At 42.4% G+C, this 24,440-nt stretch overlaps 2 protein-coding genes across 6 annotated transcripts in view; one reads left to right on the forward strand and one right to left on the reverse strand.

The window, feature by feature from the left end:
• Plbd1 (phospholipase B domain containing 1) overlaps positions 1 to 3,437 on the forward strand; it is a 51,027-nt gene extending 47,590 nt beyond the window's left edge. Inside the window, exons 9-11 of the mRNA XM_057779109.1 lie at positions 3 to 188; positions 1,431 to 1,537; positions 3,169 to 3,437. Coding sequence (XP_057635092.1) covers positions 3 to 188; positions 1,431 to 1,537; positions 3,169 to 3,342 — 467 coding nt within the window. The 3' untranslated portion in view covers positions 3,343 to 3,437. The remainder of the gene's footprint in view (positions 1 to 2; positions 189 to 1,430; positions 1,538 to 3,168) is intronic.
• Positions 3,438 to 3,932: 495 nt separating this feature from the next.
• Atf7ip (activating transcription factor 7 interacting protein) overlaps positions 3,933 to 24,440 on the reverse strand; it is an 89,319-nt gene continuing 68,811 nt past the window's right edge. For 4 of the 5 annotated variants that reach the window (XM_057763377.1, XM_057763374.1, XM_057763378.1 and 1 more), the window contains 6 exons: positions 23,018 to 23,082; positions 21,206 to 21,284; positions 18,850 to 19,005; positions 14,795 to 14,977; positions 12,153 to 12,265; positions 3,933 to 8,133 (listed from right to left, as the gene is read on the reverse strand). In XM_057763377.1, coding sequence (XP_057619360.1) covers positions 7,714 to 8,133; positions 12,153 to 12,265; positions 14,795 to 14,977; positions 18,850 to 19,005; positions 21,206 to 21,284; positions 23,018 to 23,082 — 1,016 coding nt within the window. In that variant the 3' untranslated portion in view covers positions 3,933 to 7,713. The remainder of the gene's footprint in view (positions 8,134 to 12,152; positions 12,266 to 14,794; positions 14,978 to 18,849; positions 19,006 to 21,205; positions 21,285 to 23,017; positions 23,083 to 24,440) is intronic. The other variant, XM_057763375.1, reaches the window with a different exon arrangement.

The raw sequence follows: 24,440 nt of genomic DNA on the forward strand, positions 1-24,440 counted from the left end.
AGGATACTGGCCTTCCTACAACATCCCTTTCCATGAAAAGATCTACAACTGGAGTGGCTACCCGCTGTTGGTTCAGAAGCTTGGTTTGGACTATTCTTATGACTTAGCTCCACGAGCCAAAATCTTCAGGCGCGACCAAGGGAAAGTGATTGATGTGGCTTCCATGAAATACATCATGCGATACAATAGTACGTAGCACATTCTCAAGAGTCATTCTTCAAAACTCCTTTCCTTCCCCCACGGAATAATAACCTATGCAAGTTCATCATCTTGTTCTAGAAGGAATTATAAGAAGTTATCCGTTCAGTATTCAGGATACTATTCATGCTGTACACACATTGCTGAACAAATAGAACATTTGCCTCCTTTATAAAATCTCAGAGAACTTTTTGAAAGGCTGGCAGTGTGGTCCAGCAGAGAAAGGCACTTGCTGCCAGGCCTATTAGCCTGAGTTCAATGCCCTAGTCCTTCACAGTGGAAGAAGAGGATCCCCATAATTTGTCTTCCGACCACCACAGGCACGCCATGACATGCTTATGTGCCTACGCACATTTAAGCAGACACAAATTCAATCCTTGATCCTGTCTTCTCCTTGCAAATGTTGGAATTGTGGGTGTATATAACCACACCTGGCTATACAGACTTTTTCTTACCTGACCGCCCCCCCACCAAGAAAGTTGCATGGAAAACATAAAGGAAATGACCCTAGTAGGGAGGGCCCCTTTCCTTAACACCTCTCGACCTCCTGCCAGCAGAATTCCCAAGGACAAAAGCAGCAAAAATACTCATAAGTGCTTTCTTTTGATGAAGACTCTCCAAGGCTAATTTGTTTATCATCTGCTGGGAAATGGTGATGCACATGTCTTATCTCTTCTTTCTGCTCTCCATGGGGTGTGGTGCTTGAGGCAACTGGGCCTGGAGCAAAGGATTTGCAGCTCGTCATTTTCTGGAGCAAGCCTAGAGCAATGCCTGTATTGGGAAGCAGGTTTGGGTTTCTAATTCCGTGAAAAGACAGTGCTCATGGCAGCTCTTATAAAGGAAAACATTTAATAGGATGGCTTACAGTTCAGAGGTTCAGTCCATTATCATGTGTGGAGCACAGCGGTGTGCAGGCAGACACGGTACTGGATAAGTAGCTGAGAGTCTCCATCTTGCAGACAACAGGAAGTGGTCTCCATGTCACACTAGGGAAGCTTGAGCAAGAGAGACCTCAAAGCCCACCCCAACAGAGATACACTTCTTCCTACTTCACACCTCCTAATAATGTTGCTTCCTTTGGGGGCCATTCTCTCTTAAACCACCACAGTGGGGGCGCCCTGTCAAACACAATCTTTAATGATTCAGGCATGAATAGATCCCAACTCCTACTTTGGATAAGTAGATCTCAGAATAACCGAAACCTGTTCTTTCCCCATTGTTGTGTCTCCTAGATTATAAGGAGGACCCCTACAGTAAGGGTGATCCCTGCAATACCATCTGCTGTCGTGAGGACCTGAATGAAGCCAGTCCCAGCCCTGGAGGTTGCTATGACACCAAGGTAACTCACATACCTTACTTTCCAATTTACTTCTAATGAGGAGTTAGGCTAGAGACAGAGATTTTTTTGTGACATAAAGCCCAGTGTCTCTAAACATATATGAAATTCAGGAAGCAGACTGTTCCTATAGATAACAGAATTTACCTTATATAGTGAAGGATCAATCTTCAACACCCTCACCATGTCTAGAAGAGCTCTTAGTTATTTATAAATGTATTCATAGGGATGGAGAGATGCTTTAGAGAACTGACTGCTCTTTCAGGGGTCCAAGGTTTGATTCCCTGAACTGACATGCTGCCTAAGAACCATCTGGACTCCAGTTCTGGGGTATCCAACGCCCTCTTCTGGCTTCCAATGGCACTGCATGCATGTAGTGCACATACACACAGGAAGACAAAATATTCATACACATAAATCTTTTAAAATTCATTTTAAAATGTGTACAATCAGCATAGTAACATTTTATGATGGCCCTAAATCCAAAGAACCATCTTACTGAGAGTACTGTGGTTTTTTCTATACTACACAGGAATTAAGGAATATGTTTAGCCCAGTTGGCCAAAGCACTTCAGGTTTTTGCAGCAAAATGAAGCTTGCTCATGTGGCCAGTAACAAAAGCCAGCTAATAGCATGTTGATAGACGGCCACCATGGAAGGACCTAAATCACCAGAGACCCAGTGAAGGCTACAAGCTTGGCCTTTTTCTTGAGAGCAGGCTGCTCCAGACTTTCCCACACATAAGCTGGCCTTTTAGCTTCAGGATGCAGCTTTCATCTCTGACTGGAGAAGCTCCCACACCACTTACACTTGCCTTCACTGTCAGCCATCCTTCACGGGGGCGATGCTTTTCAAGTCTGAGTCCTAGCTCTCCCTTCCAGCCAGGCGTGTGAAGGCAAGACTTCAGTTCTAAGGATGCTTCATGCTGTACAACCCAGGTAATAAAGAGGAAAGTGGCACCAGGGAGCCCCAACATGTGTTGTTTCTTTCCCATGGTATTCACACTTTCAAGAGGAAAAGTGTATGAGAAGTACTGCATTTGTCTCAGACAACATGCAGAAAACTGTCTCTGTTACCCTGCATGGAAGAACCAAAGTCAAGCTGTCATCTGCCAGATGTTGTTGCCCGAATAAGCTTAACATACATTGTCTTCCAGCTACTTCAGATGCATCGCCTTCTTTCCCCTCTAACGCTAGATACGCTTCTATCCCTGAGTCGGGTTCTGGAGTGCCTTTGAGAGTGGCTCATTCTTTAGAACCCTTGTTGCTGCCCTAATTAACAGCAGCCTCTGCTGAGGATTTGCTGGCTTTAGGCCTTTGTTACTCCCAGTAATTCGTGCTTTGGTCTAGGAAGAACAGGCATGAGTCCACTTTCTGAAGAAAACTGAGTCGTGGAAACACTAAAGCGATCCTAATGAACAATTCTGAACTGGCCATCCCACTGCACAGCTTCTGTCTGTGCTGCTCTCCTAGGAACTCCCATTTGGATGCTAAATGGCCGCAGAAGCACGTGTCATGGAAGGGATGCAGCTCCCAGGAAACTGTCTCAAAGGCTTGCGGTGTGCCCTTGAGTAGGGAGACGAGGACTACACAAGCTCCAGATGGTCTTTTAAAATGTTGTCCTCTCTTTTCCAGGTGGCAGACATCTTCCTTGCATATAAGTATGCAGCCTATGCCATTAGCGGTCCCACAGTACAAGGTGGCCTTCCTGCCTTTAACTGGAATCGGTTCAACAAAACTCTTCATGCGGGGATGCCAGAAGTCTATGACTTCGATTTTGTTACCATGAAACCAATTTTGACAGAGTAAAGGATGGAGGAGGAAAAGGACGCTGTGAATGCGACTCCAAAGGCACTATATTTAGCTCTATTTTCCCATCTGTACATTTAATAAAAAAATATTAAATTCCCTTCCATTTCTCAGATTTTTGGCTTTTTACAGCAAAACCATTTCCTGCCGGGTAGAGAGCGAAATGAACACACATGGAAGGACAGCAGAACCCATCACCCCTCCTCCGCCTGCAGCTGCCAACCACAGCCTATGGTATAACCAAGCTCTAACCAATTGAGTTTGATTGTAAGATGAGGGGTATTTTCAGGCAAAAGCCATTTTAAGACTCCTGCACCTTCCGTGTTTGTTCCCCTTCCCCTGCTGGCCAATGCCAATGGCAAAGCCCAAACAGGAGACACTGTGACCCTATCTAACCAGGCAGCGGGTCTCCAGAGCAACTTCTTCAAAGCTAGGGAATAACATGGGGGTTGAGTGCCAGGGAATTGCCAAACAGATTAAATAAGACACACTCAACAGTGAGCACAGGGTGAATCTGAGCAAAGAAGCACACACACACACGCCGGGAACTCTCGGAATGAACTGGAGTACTCAGAATGTTAAAAACCCAATCATTTATTTCAGAGTACAAATTTCAGGCTTGCTGGACAAATCCCCACTGCAGTTAACACGTACACAGACAGCACTCTACTATACATGGAGGAAAGAAAATGAAAACTGTCAAAACATAATAGAAAATAGGACAACTTGCTACAGTCCAGTTAATGAGACCTCAGGAAGGCCTTACATCATTTTATTATTTACACATTCAACCGCAATGAACAAAAATCAGATTGCAAGTTGTCCTTATTTTTACATTTATGTTTGAAATTGTTGATAAAATTCTCAAGCTAGGATTCCCAGGTGTTTGATTGCTTAATTCCCTTATTTACAAAAGGAAAGGGGAGGTTCATTTAAATATTTAAATGATAGGTACTCAGTTGTCTCTACATAAAAAAACACAAAAATAAAAGTTCGAACATGATAAAATCATTTGAAGATGAGAGCAGTGTCTCTTCAGCTACTCCCTTTCAGCTGGCTCAAGGGGATGAGGTTTAAGAATTTGGTAAGCCTCCTACACTGACAAACTCATGGTTACTGTTCAAATTTTTTGTGTGCCCCTCAAATATTTCTTTGAAGCCATTTGCCCAGAAACTAATTAAGGCAGGCAGGATCACACAATTGCCCAGTTATCATCTATGCACAAGGACATGTGTATTTCCATGAGAACCAAACATGTGACCCAACCAGAGGGAAGCGGGGAAAAAAATAAAATGAAGATACTGAATGGCCTAAGGCCGAGTCAGGGACTTGGAAGGCTGTCTTTGTGGTAGTTACAGGGTGAGATAGCAGCATCTGGAAGTGAGAAGATGCCACACACAGCATTTTAAATCATACACAGTACTGGGAAACTCACGGGAAGTGAAATGTCTCCAGGCACTGACACGAAGTGGTAATTTGGAAGATGTTTAACACAATGGAGCAAGCCAACAAGAACATCCATCCTGCGTGTAAAGAAAGTGCCAGAGATGTGCCTGAAACCCCTGATACACGTGTTTTTAAAGGTATCCCTTATCTGGCACATGGGGAGGGGGTGTTCATGGAGGATACCTCTCTGTGAGGTGAATGGTGTCCCAGCCAAGTATTTCCAAGGAAGAAAACTCTCGTTTCTTTCATAAAGTCACGCTTCACTGCATAGTACAAAGTATTCTCCAGTTTAAAACTTGAGCCTAGAGAAACAGGGCCAGTCACCTTGTCAAGTTAACAGTCACAACCGAGGCTGTCTTTGTATGCAATAGCAAGGACATACATGAAAGAGGTGTGCTCACGCTTAAAACGGGGTGGAAAGTACTGACAAAGCAGAGTAACAAACATTACTATTCCCGTTCATTCCCATACAAACACCTGACACCTCAGGATGGCACTTGAGAAGTTTCCAGGATTCCCGGTGAGGCAATACTTACCAGTATTGTCAGGCTAAAAATAGAGCAAACGTGAATCCCCCAAATGGGACAACTGAGCTTATCTGTGATACTTTGAGCAGGAGGCAACAAAGAGCCATGGGACATGTACTGCTCCTAAATCCCGAGGGCGCTGAGGCCTGTGGCTGCTTCCAGAGAAGTCTTCCACAGACAGCCAGAGAGAAAGTCAATGCCCATCTGCCCCACAGAAAAAAGCCTAGCACATGCCAGGAAACCCAAGGTGGCTGCTGCCTGAAGCCTAGTGGCAGGTCATCTGAGGAGATTGTATCCAAAAGTGTGTTTTCCCTCAACAATGACAGTCTTTCTTCACACCTGATTTCCAATCCGGAAGTAATTACCTTCTGCAGTAAAGTTACATCTAGAGCCATTATTTAAGATTTTTTTTTTTTGACAAAAATCCCCAAGTAGAAGCCAAAACAACAAAATATAGTAATCCCACTGGGCTTTCTTCATCTAATTATATAACACTATGGAAACATTTAAAAAAGAACAAGAGAAAAAAAGTGATTAGTGAATATAAACAAAAATATTCATCCGGGAAACTTCAATTGGCTATTGGGCAGACCAGCCAGTAAAACCAATTTTGCGTATGTTTTTCTAGACATAGACAGGAGTGATGTTGAGAACACCAACCCTGTGCCTCCCACAACACGTGATGAACGAACATGCTGGTACAGAGAGGTAATCTTGCATACGAAATCATTTCCTCCTTACCAAATTCTCTTCATCATGATCACAAATCTGAGTCCTTGCTGCACAGCAGCAGGCTACGCTGAACTTGGGGGAAACTGACTTGCATGTGGTCTTTTTTTCTGGGAGTGGAAGGTTAGGAGCATTTACACTTTGGCAACTGCAGGCTTCCTTCATTAACCAAAATGTTCATGCACACTGAAGATGACAGAGCAAAGCCAGGGAGAAGTCACCAAAGACCCTGTTGTCACAACTAGATGACCCCTGCTATCAGCCACCCAAGGCACGAATACACAACGGGACTGGAGCTCCCCACTTCTAATGCCAGCAAGAGAATGACTGATGAAGGCAGAAGTATATCTTAAAAATGCTGTAGGAGGAAAGAGCTGGAAAGTGACTGCGCAAATCCCACAATGCCTCGCTCACCCTCGCCCTCCCTCACCTGCAACTCTAAAGTGCCCTGGGCGTGCACGGGTGAGCCTGCACCTGTCATCTTTGTGGAGGAAAGAGAAACAATGCACTGACTGGATCTAGGAGCTATGTGAAATGACCCAAAAGGACACGCTTAGTTGACGAGATCAGACAGTACTGGACACCACCACTCGAAGTGAAGGCTAAAGCAGGAAGGGTCTCTCTCGGAGAATTAGGAGATCTGAGCTCCAGCTCTTTCGTGAGCATTTACTGTCTGGGAAAGGACAGTCTCCATAAGTGATGAGATGAACCACAACTTCCTGCAGATTCTCTAACAATACAACATAGACATTAAATTTTCTTAAACAACATGGCCTATTTTATGCAGCTAAATAATGGGCAAAATTAAAAGAAAACAGGAAGTCAAATTTTTGGATTTTGTGATACAGTGATGTTATAAAAGACGAGGAAAGCACACCCTACACAACTCGGTTCTAAAAATGCATAAAGGGTGTGGTATTCTTGGTGGCATGAATAAATAAAAGCTGAAAGAGAAGAAACAATGACAGGCATGTGGTTTATGTATTTCTGTAGCTTCTAAGGCACAACACAAATGGAGAAGCCAGATTAGGGACTTGGGGTACAGATACAAAATTTTTTACCTAATCAGTAACACAGAAGAAATCAAAGAAATTATGGAAAGAATACCCCTTTTGTTAAAATTCATCTGCTTTAAGCTAAATATTTTTTTTTCTTTTCATTTCTTTGGACTTTGTTTCGAGTCTTTGATCTTCTAGATCCCCCTAAAGGTAGAACCATGCCAGCAACCCCTCAGATTCTTTATCTATCGTTTCCCACGATAAATATGAAGAGAGGTAAATATGAGAGTGAAAATGGGGACTGCACTGTGATAAACACACTCTCAGAAATCTAAAGCTTAAAACAAAAAAGAAAGAAAGAAAGAAAGAAAGAAAGAAAGAAAGAAAGAAAGAAAGAAAGACACACACAAACACCCATAGGAATTCCCCAGCCTCATAACTAAAGCAAGGAACAATTTACATTTGAAACCCCTGAAGCTTGACTTGTTCAGGGGAAGACTTGCTTTACCGGCTGAATTTATTATCCTTCAGTTATAAACAAACATAGTGTGTACACTCATCTGTCCAAGAGATCTTGCACAAGGTGGATTTTACATTAAATTTCATGCACAAGATTAAAAACAAGCCCAAAATGTGGAACTTTGAAAAGAGGAAGCTGAAGGCTCCAAGGTCTAACTGTTCTGGGAGGAAGAGATCACGTCCGTGGACTGAGGGTCACAGAAAGGCCCAAAACGTCCGTAAATGTCCTTGGCGCGCACCGCAAAGTAGTACTTGCTGCCAGACACGAACTGAGTGAGAGTGCAAGCCATTGGCAAAGGAAGGGCTTTGACTTCGCCAATCTTTTTCCACTGAGAGGGCACAGTGGCACTGGGTTCCTCGTGGTAAGCATAGAGATGGTAGCTGTCAACAGTAGCACAGCTCCGATCCACTTCCAGGACACTCCACGACAGCACGATGCCATTCTGACTCTGAACTCGTGCTAACTTCAAGTGTGGTTTCTGAGGCAGGGAAGTGCTGGCAGCTTCTGGGGGCAGACGCTGAGGCTGTGGGGCTTCTGGTAAGGGTGCTGGATGCATAGGGCGTGGGGGCTCCTAAGAAAGAGACATTGTGTTGATTTCTAATGATTATACAACCATTTTAGAAGATACTTTAGCGATCATAGAGAGAACATTTCAAATTAAGAACTCTGAAAACCAGCCGACACCACATCCAATTTCGGCAATTCTATTCAGTGATATATAACAAATCATGCTCCAGACTATGGTGCTGAACTTGCTCAACTATATTTCCTAGGCAGAAAATACTAAGTTCTTCATGGACAACAACAATCACTAAAGAGACTCTGACACTAACAAAGAATTTACAATTCAATGTTCTCTACTGTAGATTCTTCATTTAGGAAAGAATTTAAAAATTATGTATAACATAATCAGCACATAGAAGCACACTCATTTTATGTAGAACATACAATGAGCACATGCAAGCACACTCAACTTTAGAGCCACACTATCCTACAAAGACAGCAGCACACGGATGAATAATGCTGACCGTGCACTATGTTCTCGGCCAGGCTGGATGAAGAAGGCAATGCTGTGAAGGACAAGTGGACTTACAGATGTACAAATGGCCAGATGACCCCTAGCCAACAGGGCAAGGGTGAGCAGATGAGCAGAGGAAGGTGGGAGGCTAACAGACAAGAGTGAGTGTTAGAACTTCCTTTGGCCTAGGGTACATGAAGAAAAGACTATCTGGAAGGGGGTTAAGGCCCAGTGATTCAAAGCATGGAACTGGCCCTGGAGGGTCTGCTGACACAATGCTGCACAGCACTGCAGCTACTGCAAACATCGCCGTCACAGCTGATCTAAGACAACAGCGGTCTTCCCCCCCCAAAAAGAGCCAGAAAACAGAGTTCAAGTGCAACATACTACTCGCTGACTTGGTCCAAATGTCATTCCTTACCAAACTTCATGTAACAAAACATGTCTAAATATAAGCCGGGGATATAGTTCCATGCAATTACTGGTGGACAAGGCACCCAAATAGAACAAAGCAAAGCACTACTTTATTATATAGCTAGATGATGTGGGAGTCCCCTCTGTATGCTATGAATATGTTTTATTACCGTTGTTAATAAAGAAACTTTTTCGGCCTATAGCATGGCAGAATACAGCCAGGCTGGAAGAGATACAGAGAGTACATGGGGTCAGAGAGATGCCATGTAGCTATCAAAGGAGACAGATGTCCCAGAACTACCTGGTAAGACACAGCCTTGTGGTGATACACACAATAATAGGAATGGGTTAATTTAAGATGTAAGAGTTAGTTAATAATAAGTCTAAGCTAATAGGCCAAGCAGTGTTTCAATTAATATAGTTTCCGTGTGATTATTTCAGGTCTGGGGGGCCAGGAACGAGGGCCTCTGCCTACAGATAGTTTGAATAAACTAATGGATTATGTGAAGGTTCAAGAGTATGCCACTAAATTCCAATGTTTTATTACAGTCAAACTGTCAAAAGTATAAGACAAATTATTCTAAAAGCTACAAGAACAAAAGTGCCAAGTCACGGTTTAAATGTGATTCCCCTAAGTTGGAGTTCAATATGTAGAAAGGGGACTCTGCTCATTACCACCAATGAAAGAGAGCATGCAAAAACACAAATCCTACTGTAAGAAGAGAGACTATCCACAAAGGACAAGGAAAGGCTGCAGATGCTAAGACTACAGGGCTAAAGCTGAAAAAAGTACCAATCATAGACTGATGATTTCAAGCAATGTGGATGTTTTGATGAAAGGCATTATTCCTAGTAGTAAAGAAATTATACATACATCTGTAGAGAGATATACGAGTCATCAGTTAACAGAAAAAATCAAGTTGAGCAAAGCCCACATTTAAGGGAGTAACACTGAAAGCTGAATTATGCCTGACAGAACAGCAGCCATAGCTGTTCTTCTAATCATCTCTTCCTGCCTTACTTAATCATCTCAGTTCATTAAAACCACACAGTTAAAAAGGGCTAAGAGAAGATGGCTGAAGTCACAGGCTTAGGAAAGCACTGGATCGGAGTGGGTCTGCCTAGAGCTCATGTGGTCAGCCGTGTCCCTTCTAATATGTTGAATATTTATGCTTGTTGAATCCACTCATGCCTCCAAACCAGTTAAAACCAGGCAAGAGTTTTGTTTTCTAAGTGCAGATGGGGTTTCTGTTGAAGTTTTTGGGAAGAAATACATCACACTAGGTATTCCCTTAAAATAAGCAAGCGTGGCTACACAGGTCAGTGAACCCTCTGGAACCCCAACTCCTGACAACTACGACAGGAGGACCATGAGCCCGAGGCCAGTATGAGCTAGATGGAGACCAGCCTCAGAGGAAACAAACCAATGCAGCAAATGCTGTAGGAATACAGTGACACAGACAGAAAAAAGCTGTCACGTGCGGGAAACTGTTGAAACTGCATACAGGTTACACTTTGAAAGCTTTAATAGCAGTAGATAAAACTAGAAGTCAACATCCCTAGAAAAACAATTTAAGCTATGAGGAGTTCTAGATTTACAAAGCAAAATGTCTCAAAAGCTGTTGTCGATTATGAAGTGGGAAAACCATCCTAGTTTATATTACAATTCCCTGAAGAAAGCAAAGCATTCTTTTGTAGCTACAACAAGAACGGCAAATTTGCCGTGCACCTCAGAACAGCCAGAACTGAAGCAAAGGAAGATCCCGAGGAGGATGAGATTGGGCTGGGGCTAGACGCACTATGGGAGCGGGCACAGCACCACTAAACACTTCATGATGTACTAGCCTTGTGTATTTATATTACGTTAAGTTTTACAGACCGGGAACACTACCCCTAATCCCCACAGGATGCGAAGGGCTCCAGCAGACAATAAGGCTCTTCGAGTGACGGGACTCGGACATGCAGCTCATGGCACTACTCTTCCACTACATTTAAGTCAGAAAATCCCCGCTGACCAGTTCCAGCTCCATCCAGACACATACACGCAAAAGTGCTGGGGAGTGGGGGCTTAGGGAGCACACTGCCTTGTGTTGGTTCCTCGGCCTGTGAATATCGGTTGCCACAAGGGCAATGGAGACTTTAGAAACTGCGCTGTGTGAAAGCAAGCATACTGCCATGTTGGGAACATGATGAACTCCAATGACAACTATGGGTGCTGGAAAAACACGTTTTGCTAGGTAATGTGTATCACCTTTGACCTCCTGCCTCCCTTCTCTGATGGCCAGCATTTCTCTTCATATATATCCTACATATATTCATATATATTCCTCAGCACCCCTGAAACTCAGGAATAATCTTGTCACACGACAGTATGGCCTAGTTTGATGCTACGTTTAGAGGAAAATACTTTATTTACTGTCCTTTCGTAAAAAATGCATTCTGAAAACCAATGGCTAGTTTGTTTGTTTGTTTGTTTATTCATTCATTCATTTATTCATTCATTCATTATTTATTTATTTATTTATTTATTTATTTATTTATTTATTTTGGTTTTTGGTTTTTCGAGACAGGGTTTCTCTGTAACTTTGGTGCCCGTCCCGGAACTAGCTCTTGTAGACCAGGCTGGTCTCGAACTCCCAGAGATCCGCCAGCCTCTGCCTCCCGAGTGCTGGGATTAAAGGCGTGCTTCACCACCGCCCAGCCCAATGGCTAGTTTAAAATAAACTAATGACAATACAGCAGTTCTAATTCAGACAAGGAAAGAAGAAGCGCCCTTTAATTTGCAATGAGTTAGAAGTGCTGTCTACCACCTCACAAGCCCTGGCTGTCGCCCTGTCTGCACTCAGGGAGCAGAGGCCCTAGACATTTTCTCAATGTGTAAGGGTAACTTCCTTAAAATAACCAACTACTCAAGGGGAGAGAGAACTATCTCCTTCCTTTGATAATATTACTTTAAAAAAAGAAATGGTAGCCAGGTGATGTTGGCACCCACTTTAATCTCAGGATGCAGAAGGCAGAAGCAGGCAGATCTGAGTTCGAGGCCAGACTGGACTACAAAGTGAGTTCTATGACAGCCAGAGCTACACAGGTAAAGAAACTATCAAAAGGCGCTGACAGCTTAGTCACTGAGGAAGTCTGAGGCAAGCACTGATATTTACAGTATGCACTTGTGGTGGCCGGTGATGCACCGTGAGCTGAGGCCCTGCTGATCCCAGGGTGAGTCCGTTGTTCACAACGTATGTGGTGGTCTGAGGCACTCGAACTGTAACACCTGGAAAAGAAAATGAAACAGAATATAAAGGAAATATCAAAATTCTACTGTAAATTTGTTGGAGCACTGTAAACATTATTAGTAAAGCAACTTTTTTAAAAAATTCAAGAGGAAAATGATTCCAGTCAGCCAAGCTGTGACTCGACCACGAAGACACAGAAATCATAAATTCAAGCATTTCACAAACACTTCCTCAAGTGGCACTGCAAGGTGAATGCAGCAGCATGACCACCACCAACAACAACACAAATGCAGGAGTCTTCACAAAAAATACTAGAAATGAAAACCCGACAACACTGGCTCTGCTCTCCAGGTGTGGGCAACAGCCAGACTGGAGCCAACGATTCAAAAGACCACAGACAGAAGCTGTCAATCAAAGTCATCCTTGGGGCTTGAGACAAGGCTCAGCTGTTAGGCGAACAGCCTGCTCTTGTGAAGGACCTGAGTTTGGCTCCTGCACTGACATCAGGTAGCTCCTGTAACTCCAGGTGATTTGACATCTTTTTCTGGCCCATGCAGATACATAGACACATATACACACACGAACAAACAAATCTTTTTTTACCCCTATGTTAGTGGAGTCTGCACTTTCTCTCTCTATAAGGCTAATCAGCTGAGGACACACTTGGGAAAACAGCTGTGACATTGCCAGGGCCAACAAAAGGGAATTCCGAGCCCCACTCTCCCAACCATGTCTTCTCCACACTTAGCACTTGGTCCAAGTTAGCACTGCCAGGTTCCCTGGCTGTTCCAGAACTCATCCATGACCCAATCAAACAACTGCCTACACTGATGGCATTAAGAAAAGCGAGGACAGCTGGGCGGTGGTGGCGCGCGCCTTTAATCCCAGCACTCGGGAGGCAGAGGCAGGCGGATCTCTGGGAGTTCAAGACCAGCCTGGTCTACAAGAGCTAGTTCCAGGACAGGCTCCAAAACCACAGAGAAACCCTGTCTCGAAAAACCAAAAAAAAAAAGAAAAGCGAGGACAACAGACAGACAGGGAGGTATAAGGAAAGGCAGAAGAAGGGCAAAAAAGATCCTAGTGTGGAAAAGGTCACTTCTGGGTCACTTTTACCATTTTCCTTTAAACTTAATGCATTCTTATTTGGGCTTTTTGACATAGGGTCTCATGTAGCCCAGGCTAGTCTTGAAATTATTATGTAGCCAAAGATGACCTTGGACTCCTGATCCCCCTGCCTCCACTTTCCAAGTGCATGCACTTCATGCCCAGCTTCTAAGCTTTAACTATAAATCTTTGCCTACGCTATATTCTACTATTAAGACATATATTCTATGCTATGAGGACACAGTATCTAATACAGAATGGCTACAGTTACAGCTTAAACAACGTCTAAATTTCCTGGGGTAGTTTCCTTCCTTTAATGTCTTCCGGACTCTAAGACGGTCAACAGAGATTACCCTTTTGCCATGACATCCCTTTTCTGGGTAAGTCACAACTTATCATTCCAACTCCAATTTGGATAGATGGTGATTATTAAGAGCAGGGCATACAGTACATGCCTTTAAACTTCAGCATGCAGGAGGCAGGAGTGATTAGACCTCGGTGGGTTTGAGGTCAGCATGTGTAGCACAGCAAACTTCTACCCAGGCAAAGATAAACAGGGAGAAAGTGTCTCAAAACATTAGTAAATATCAAATGTGGTGTTATAATATAGGCCATTAACAAAGCTAAGCTGAAGACAATATAAAGGCTATAAATCCTACAGGATACATGTCCAATTCCTTTCTTTTAATCATAAGAAGGGCTGGATGTGGTGGTGCACACCTTTAATCCTAGCACTTGCGAGGCAGAGGCAGGTGGAGCTCTGTGAGTTCCAGGTCAGCCAGGGTTACATACTAAGACTGTCTCTAAATAAATAAATAGGTGTTGCGGGAGGTCCTTCCGCTCCTCCAGCCAATAGCTGCTGAGATACCAGCCCATTGGGGCGTGGTCTCTCTCCCTTTAAAAAAGCGGCTACTTCCCTTTTTGCTCTCTTACTTCCTGCTCCGCTCTCTTACTTCCTGCTCCGCTTCCGGCGACTAGACTCCCTTCCTGATTGCACAGAGGGCTGTTGTCTGTGACGGTGATCTGTAAGTTTTTTCCCTTTTAAATAAATAACCATTTTATTAATCATAATTCCAAACTGGTGTGGGATTGTTTATGACTTACGCTTTCAAATAGGGGAGAAAAAAAAGAATATTTTTCAAAATCCATTTTAACAGATACAACTATATGCTTGTGGTGCTTTGAGAAATGTATACATGGTGGAAATGGCTAAGCCGAACTAATTGCTTCACATCATTTTAATTTTTGCCATAAAATCACTTAAAATCTCCAGTAGCAGCAATTTCCAATGTACTGCATTACTACTAATCATACCACACAAGCGCGTTGCTCAGTGTGTCCCCTACACCGTTACTAACCATACCACACAAGCGCGTTGCTCAGTGTGTCCCTTTGTATGATAATCCTGTGTCAGTATGGATCAGTACTCACACTTCAAAGCCACATAGAAAAAAGAGCCTTACTATTTTGAGGGTTGACCTGGCGAACAGCAGGAGCCTGCATAACGGTTCCTCGAAGGGGAGCCTGAGCTGGTGGTGCTGGCACAGTTGTATAAACCACCTGGTGATTTGCGGGAGCTCTTGGTACAGGGAGTCTTGTGGTCACCTGAGTTACTGGACGATGTGTTACATTCACGGTGGTTGGAGCTAATAGAAACCAACAAAAGATAACAAGAATCTAGTCAATTCTATGTAAGAAGACAGCATAAAATTTACCATTACACAAAATTTGACCATGGGGGACAGGCTGTTAGAACCATGTACAGATCACATACCTCAAGCCCTTCCTCCAGTCTCCTGGGTCATATACATACATTTCCGCACTTCAGGTGTCTCTGTCTAGCTGAGCTAACTATAGCAAGGGACAAGCCATCGCCTAGCAATAAGGAACAATTTCAGCTGAAGCAATCCTCCAACACTCAGCCAAACTCATCAAATCAGAAGACTGAAGACAAACAAGCCTGCATAGCTCAAAGAACAGGCTGTATCCAATACTACTACATAAAGGAGGCTATGGCCTCGGACTAGGGGGGTGGGGAAGCATCCCCACACTGTGTTATCTGTAGGAGGGACTGTTGTTCCAGGGCCTAGCTTGGTTTCTGCTCTTCAAGCACATCTATGGCCTGCACTGTAGAGACGGCTGGCTGATGGAGTCCTCTTCATCCCTCCTGCACCAAGCCTGTTTCCATCTGACAGACTAACTCGACAGGCTCTCTTGCCTGACCAAGCCAACTATCGACTCTGCTGGCCTGGTCTTTTTTTCACTCACCTCGAAGCGCCAGGGACTATGAATCAGCTACATACCCATGTTTCTGAAAACTTGCTGGGCGGCTTGCAGATAAGCATGTATTATTTTAGAAACTTAGAAGTAGGCAGCCTTCTATCTTTTTATGTAAATTCTTGACCCAATTATTAGTAAACATATAACATCATTTAGCTCCTGTTCCTGCTCCAGTGCATAGGCATATGGACATTGCTCTGGCAACTGTTGAAGCTGTGTGTGATGAAGTTGGGAAAAGATGAGTTTGTCTGTCTGTTTCTACTCTCTCCCCTTCCACATGAGTTCTTTTCTGAGGATGCCACTGTCTAAATCAAAGCCTGACTGCAAGCTGCATTTTATAAACTTGACACAAAAAAGTTGAATGTCTTTTTACGCTTTACTTTCGTGTGCATGTGTGACGATCACATGACAACTGTGGGGCGGTTCTCTCCTCCACTATACGGGAGCCAAGGGCTGAAGTCACGCTGTCATGCTTGGCAGTAAGTGGCTCTACCTGATGTTCAATCCGCATTTCTACAGTTCATAAAACTGGCTCAGTATTACAATTTACTTTAAAAAAAAAAATCTACCTATATCTTTGGCTGGCCATGACAATTTACATTTTATCCCTTCTCTGTGGGTTAAGTTTTCCTCTCCCAGCTTTCCTGCCTCACTTTATCCTATTCAGCTACTGGCCAGTCAGCTTCAGTCAGCTTGTTTCTAAACCAATCTTAGCAACATATATTGAGAGTGTACAGAAGGATTATTCCACAGCACGTCTCTCCTTTAATCTATGTTCTAGAAGCATGTCCTTGAACAATGTTAGCAGGTGCTTATTCAAACGAAAGAAAAAAAATAAAAAAGGAAGCTTAAGAAGAAGCTGCAACAATGCGGTCGTTCTCGTCTCTATAAATGGTGTTTGCCTGTGTATCTATCACTTATGTACCTGGTATTGGGAGTAGGGCAGAAGAGGGCATCTGATCCCCTGGAACTACAGTGACAGAGTTGTGAGCCCCGATGCAAGATCCTCTGGGAAAGCAACCAATATTCTTTTTTTTTTTTTTTTAATTCTTTTTTAATTAAAATTTCCACCTGCTCCCCGTTTCCCATTTCCCTCCCCTCCTCCCAAATATTGCCCCCTCCCCCCACTCCCCTCCCCCTATCCCCACTCCTCTTCTCCTCCCCCCACGCCATTCCCCTCCCTCTCGATACTGAAGAGCAGTCCAAATTCTCTGCCCTGCGGGAAGACGAAGGTCTTCTATCTACGTCCAGGAAGGTGAGCGTCTAAACAGGCTAAGCTCCCACAAAGCCAGTTCATGTATTAGGATCGAAACCTAGTGCCATTGTCCTTGGCTTCTCATCAGCCTTCATTGTCCGCCATGCTCAGAGAGTCCAGTTTCAACCCATGCTTATTCAGTCCCAGACCAGCTGGCCTTGGTGGGCTCCCAATAAATCAGTTCCACTGTCACAGTGGGCGGGTGCATCCCTCGTGGTCCTGAGCAACCAATATTCTTAACCTCTGAACCATCTCTCCCAAACTAGTTTTCATTCATTATAAGAGATGAAGTTCCACTATGTTTCCCAGGTGTATTTTAGGCACAGGTGATCTCCTGCTTCCAAAGCAGCTGGGACAATGTCACCATGTATGTCCACAATGGGAATTTATTTTCTGTACTGCGTATTTCTATTCTCCAAAATCCTCTGCTCTATTTGCTTAGTTAAATGTTTACCTATTTATTTTTTTGTGGCACTAGTGATAAGTTGAGGACCTCATGTATCCTAGACAATTGTTCTAGCAGAGACAAATCCCTAGGCCACTAAATGGTGACTTTTTAAAGTGTTAATATTTTCTTGATAATATGACTCTGAATTAGAATTCAAGCATAACTGAAAAGAATAAATTTACTTCCATGTGGAGACAATGAATTCTATAATAAAATCAATGTGGAGAAAAACATATTTAACAATGATATAAAGGCCCTTACTGAAGACTTCTCAGAAAAGTGGTGATACTTGCTTAGCAGAATGTGGGAGCCTGGGTTATGCTCTCTAGTGCTTGTCTGTGTGTGTGTGTGCATGCATGCATGCGCGCGTGCGCATGCGCACACACACACGCACACACACACACACACACACACACACACGGCTCCTAAGGACCCTCATGGCTTCTATGCCTTGACTCTCTTGTGAGAGCCTTCTGAACTGAATTACTTCATCTGATGACAACTGCCAATGTATCTGCTTGTGTAAGGACACTTCACTCCACACTGTAAAATAGGTAACTGTCAATATCATTTTGGATCAAAGTCAAAGAGACACAGATTGTTAAGAGTTGAATGCAATAGTACCTATATTTAGACAGAAAAATGGCATTTAAATATAAAAAGCAACACAAACATCTAGATCAGAAATAGTCACATAAGCATGTATTTTTGGCTAGAAATGCCAGCAGAACAGGCTGCAGTTGAAGTGATGAACATGAGATGAAAGGGAAAAGATGCACAGTGCAAACTAGCCCGCATTCACAGGCCACACTAAAGAACAATTTCAGAGGTTAACAAATGAGTCGCTGAACCACTAGAAAATATCCCATTTATTCACTAATTATTCCGGTACTCTGACTTTCATGGCTGAAATGACATTTAGCTCAGTCATCCTTACTCAGTGGAGTGCTTATGGAAGCACTCTGCAGACAAATCTCTGAGCAATAACCTAACTTGGAAGAAGCCATACGCTTTGGTTGACTTTGAAATAGGCTACATACTCCTGAAATGTAGCAGGCAAAATCTTACATGGACTTCTTGATAGTATGTAGGTTGGTTAAAACTAGCCTCAGACCCTGCCTTAGTGGCAGATTGCTTATATAGCAAGCTTAAGACCCCAGATTATTTACATACATACATACATACATACATACATACATACATACATACGTACGTGTGTGCATAAGTATGCATGCATATATATGACCATCACTGAAATTCTTTGGTTATATTCAGAACAAAATCATTACAAGTAGCTTTTCCAGAGAGGTAAGTTTTCTCTGCTCTTCTGAGCAGCTGAGGACAAGGACACAGAAAAATGTCATAATTATTTTCTACCTGTGCTGCTCCTAAGGGCAGTGAGCAAAGCCAGATCACAAACATTCTCTTGAAAGTAAGAAGCACTGTTCTTAAGATTTTATTGAATTCTTCCCAGGATTCCTTAACCAGTGTCTTATACACAAACTAAGGTTCTGCTGGGTGACTCGGTAGCTCACCTGTAGGCAGTAAGTGGATGGTCGTCTGAGATGGCCCACTTGTGGGCACTCCAGATGGCTGAGCAGGTGGTGCTGGCTGAATGGGCTGCAGCGGTCGAGGCATGGGCTGAGAAGTGCTCATGGCTGGCGCAGGATGACTCAGCTTCTTGGGCTCTGCTAATGAAAACATAAAACATGTGGCTGATGACAGGCACCACAAGGCACCACAGGCCTGACTTTTAACTCGAAAACTTCTTTGCTTGTCACCTACACATAAATTTCCCTCTTCAGAAACTACTTTCTGTTTTCATTATGTAGATTTTTGCTGATTAGCAGATTCCAGTTCACACTTTTAGAGGGATAATTTCATTTTTCAATGCAAGAACCTTCTAGATTTAATATATCATACTGACTAGAATACTTTCATTGTTAAAATGCTTGTAAGACATTTGTACTCCTGTATCAAAGACATTCTTCTAGACAAATACTGTGAACTCATGGCTTCCCCTGACTTTCAATTTTAATTGCTCACATTTGTTTAGATTCATATGTAAATGGCGGTTATCAGCACTATTTGTTTCTTAAAGTACAAAGGCTTAAAATATTAAAAAAGGATCTCTGATGGCCTACAAAATAACTGTCTATATCTCAGTCAAACCTAATATGAGAAGAACACTCAGATGGGCTGGGAAGAACATCAGCTGTTTTCTACAGAAGATGAGCCTCATTCATTTCCATACTGTGGAATTTCTCATTAAAACATCACCCATAATTGTGGTTTACTCAGCTTGTCTCAATAGAACAATGTACTTTAGATTGGGAGAATTAAGATGACCCAAACGTGAGGCGATGAAAGCAGCCCAAGAGGCTAGCACACTAGCAGGCAGGATGCCTGGAACTCATGGCCAGTTCCACCTCCCAGCGTGCTGCTTCTGTGTTCATTTTTGTGCTTTAAGAATTCCTGAAAGTCAAATCCATCTATCAAGAAAAGTAAAAAAACCCCAGTTAAAATGACAATTTGAAAGTCTTAAAATTAGCATTACAAGTGCCATCATCACACCAGCACAAGGCCAGCCTCAATGGAGGACAAGAGAAATATCAACTGCACCTCAGCTTTACAAGGCTCTACAGTGATTTAACTACATTTAATTTTATTTCTCCCAAAGCAACTGTCTTATGTCGTAAAATATAACTTTGTCAAACTTTTATTAAATTCATTGACTTCAAGATAAAAACAATTAGTGCCAGGCGGTGATGGCGCACACCTTTAATCCCAGCACTTGGGAGGCAGAGGCAGGGGGATCTCTGTGAGTCTGAGGCCAGCCTAGTCTAAGAGATTAAGTTCCTGGACAGTCAAGGTTACACAAATTTGTCTCAAATTAAAAAGAAAAAAAAAATCAAACAACCAAACAATAACAAAACAATTAGCATTAGCATCATGGTTTTACACATGTTTGTGAACAAGGATACTCTAATAGCCAAAGAAGTCTGAGAAACACTACATTTTGAATTATGAATGGAGATTTACATCATAAATCGACACTAAAGGCAAGATCAGAGTAAATTAATAATAAAATAAACCATTGAATGGGGGAGGAAAGGGGTTCAAGACAGGGTTTCTCTGTGAAAATCCTGGCTGTCCTGGAACTTACTTTGTAGACCAGGCCAGTCATAAGTCACAAAGATCCGCCCCTTGCTCCACGTGCTGGGATTAAGAGTGTGTGCCACCATGCCTGGCTAAACCACTGAATTTTAACTCAGGACTTTTCGAATTAGAATTACTAACCAAGTAACATTTATTCATAAAAGTACAGACTATGGCTTAGTATCTATCCAGTTAAGTTTCTGAATACTGGAACTAAGAAAATGATTAGGGTAACTGACTGATGAGAATTATTAAACTGATTTTTATGCATATAGCACCAAAGAAAATAAGTTCTATTGAAGATTAAATGGGCATACACTTACAAGCACCTACACAGAAGAGGGAGTGAAAGGAAGAGAAAGGGAGGAGCAAAGGGGAGAGGGGCAAAGAAATCAAGAGGGCAAGCCACCAAAGAGCTAGACTTGATTCCTGGGTCTCTGGCTGACTTTGCTGCTGCCTAAGTCTACAAAGTCCCTTCAACTCTAGATTGAGGCCAAGGCTTCATTAAAAAGAGCAACGGGGCAAGCAAAGGCGCTCCATAAGTGAGCATGCTCTCTGCTGCTTTTCTCTATAACCTGTCTTCATTCACGATCTGCTGCTGATTCTTAATACTACCTTTAAACACTCTCATTCTGAAAGGGAAACAGATGCATCAACTCTACTTCACAAAACATCACCCAACATTACGAGGGGACACGGCATCACAGCCTTTCTCCCAGAATCTCTCGGTACCTTGTGTAGTCCCACTCTCCTCATCGTCCATCGTGAGGTCGATGACACCGCTTGAGTCATTGCCAGAAGCTTTCCCACTCTGAAAAACAAAACTTGGTTGATCCTGTGATGCAACTGGCAAATACTAAATAATTGTGTGGTAACCATTAAGGGCAAAAGGGGTGAAGGGCCTAGTTCAATCTAGGCCCCTAAATGCCTTTATCTCAACAGTTTTACGTCAACAGCACAACACAGTTGTGAGCTAAAACTCCCAGGGCTGGCAAATGTCTCAGTGGGTAAAGGCACTCAATCCCAAGCCTGACCTGAGTTTGAGCTCTGGAATTCACAAGGTGGTAGGAAAGAACCAACTCCCTCCCACAGGTTGTCCTCTGACCCCGACTTGCACATTTTGGCACATGAGCACAAGTTCCAACACATAATAAATAAATAAATAAATAAATAAATAAATAAATAAATACATACATACATACATACATACATACATACATACTAATTATTGCAATGCAATGTAATTTTCAAATACTTTCTAACAAAATTCTAACAGTTTTATACTGTGGAATAATGATCTTGCACCTGTAAAGATTTGTCACTTGTTTTGGTTTAATAAGACGCTGATTGGCCCAATAGCCAGGCAGAAGTATAGGCAGGGAGACTTGACTATAAGAATTCTGGGAACAGGAAAAACTCAGTCTGCAGTCATCAACCAGACACAGAGGAATCAAGATGAGAATGCCTCACCGATAAAAGGTACCAAGCCATGTGACTAAGTTGTAAGAGCTAGTTAATAATAAGCCTGAGCTAATAGGCCAACCAGTTTTTAACTAATATAAGCCTCTGTGTATTTTGTTGAGACTGAACAGCTGTGGGACTGAGCAGGACTGAAACTTCCATCTACAGTTTTGTTTTTTTTTTTAAACAAATAAAGCTATCTGTTGTGCAGAGTTGCTGTAGGTGCCATTTTCTGACAATGGAAACATCAGTCAACCTTACCCTAAGTGATCAATTATGAATATACCAAAACACTAAGGACTACTGTTACAGAGAGGCTGCAAAGAATTAAAATGTTTTTCCTTAAAAAACACATGGCTATGTCATTAAATATCCGATTTAACCAAACTCAGTACAGTGTCCAAAATCATTATAAGACAATAAAGTTTAAAAATAAAAACAAAACCAACAGTAGCAGAAGAAGGGAGAACAGCACTGGCTGCAGAGACAGCATCAGACAAACTAGCTGCAGCTTTCATTCCAACTTCTGAGCTATGCGAATTAATTAATCTCTGTAGACATGTAAGTAATTATAAAGATTAATCCAAATGTATGTACAAAATGCTTAACATCACATATGAAATATGGTAATGATAATCATAATTTGTTGAGACATGGCATCTTGAGATGGACTCTAAATAATTAGGGAGTTTGTCTGTGAAACTCAGGTTGAAACTGAAGGCTTCGTAATGGGGCTGCAGATATGCCACAGTGACGCTGCTGAAAACCAACCAGGGGAAGAAAGTGTGGACTACAAACAGCACATTCTACCTGAAGAGAAGCACTAAGACAGGCTACATAGACAGTGTGTCTAAATGCTAATTTTATTAAAATCCTCTAAACAAAAACTTTTAAGTACAACAAACCTCTCCCTCAGAAAAGAAGAAAAAGGAACAGAAAACTTATATTCAGTGAGTTGAGTGAGACTAGCCTGGGCTACACAAGATCTGGTCTCAAAAACAAAACAAAACCCTGCAGATGTAAGGAAAATGACACTTTCTGTTGCTTATCATGTGACTCTGAGGGAAAGGGAAATAACCTTACCTGTGATGTGCTGTCTGCCATTTTCTTATTAACAGAAGAATCTACTGTTCTGTTTGTTTGGTTTTCTGAGAATTAAACAAAAACAGAAACTTAGCATGTATAATATGTAAAGGGTTGCTTTACACAGAGTAATTTCTTTACTGTATGCTTCACACACACACACACACACACAGTAATTTCTATATTCTTCTCCAACTATTTTCATAGTCATATTATAAATGTTAAAAATGTTAAAGTTTCATACACTCATTACCTGGCAACGTAAACTACCCTAAAGAAGGCTGGAGAGATGAAACTGAACGTGAGCACAACACAGATGAGAAAACAGTCGAGTGAAACATCATTCTTTCACAAGATTTGAAAATCTTTGGGGAAAATCTAAGACTGAAAATGTCCATAATACATTCATTACAGAAGTCAGAACAACCATGAGAAACATATGCACATATCAGTTCAAGTACAGATTTCTTTTCTTTTGTGTGCCTTGTGCAGGAGCATGTGCTTGTTCACGTCTGTGGCTGGAGGCAAGAGGATGACACCAGCTGTCTCCATCATCAGCTGCCACCTTAGACTTTTAGGTAGTCTGTCAGTGAACCTAGAGTTCATTGATTTGGCCAGGGTGGTTGGACAAGGAGCTCCAGGAATCTCCACATATCCGCACCCCTACACTGGCTTTAGATTCCACAGCCAGACCTGACTTTGGTGTAACAGTCGGGGCTCTGAACTGGGGTCCTCATGCTTGAGCAATTTATTGTATCACCCATACACCCACATTACGTTCCTGTATTCATTTTTCATTTAACTTGCATTAGGTTTCCATCGAAAAATTGTTATGTTATGAAAACTGAAAAGCAAGGGTATCCCTGCCCAGGCTCTAGCAGACAGAAGAGGAACTATCTCTTCCACCGACCACAGTTCTTCACTTCCGTGCTCTGACCATTGTCAAGAGTGCCCTGTGTCACAGCATCCCATCCTTTTTCTGGAGGCAAACAACTTCCTGCTCAAAATATGGCATCCCCGTATTTCAAACCCTCAAAACATATACAGAGAAGATCATTTGTGAAAAAGCTGATAAAACTGTCTATATTACATATATAACTCTCTCTGTATGTGTGTGTGTGTGTGTGTGTGTGTATATGTATATATATAATTGATGAAGAAAAACATCCACATGTTAAAATCCAAGGGCAGGAAACTAATGTTTTCAATCTTGCTTTAATTTTATTTTTGGAGAAATATGTTAATATAAACTTACTTTTTAAAATATATTTTAAATTTGGCAGGATGTAGTGGTATGCATCTTTAATCCCAGCTCTTGGAAAGCAGAGGCAGGCAGAGCTCTGTGAGACAGAGGCCTGATGTACATAGCAAGCTCTAGGCCTGCCAGAACTATGTTAAGACCTTGTTTCAAAAACTATATATA

The sequence above is a fragment of the Chionomys nivalis genome, chromosome 1 (assembly GCF_950005125.1).
Source record: "Chionomys nivalis chromosome 1, mChiNiv1.1, whole genome shotgun sequence".
Classification (NCBI taxonomy): domain Eukaryota; kingdom Metazoa; phylum Chordata; class Mammalia; order Rodentia; family Cricetidae; genus Chionomys; species Chionomys nivalis.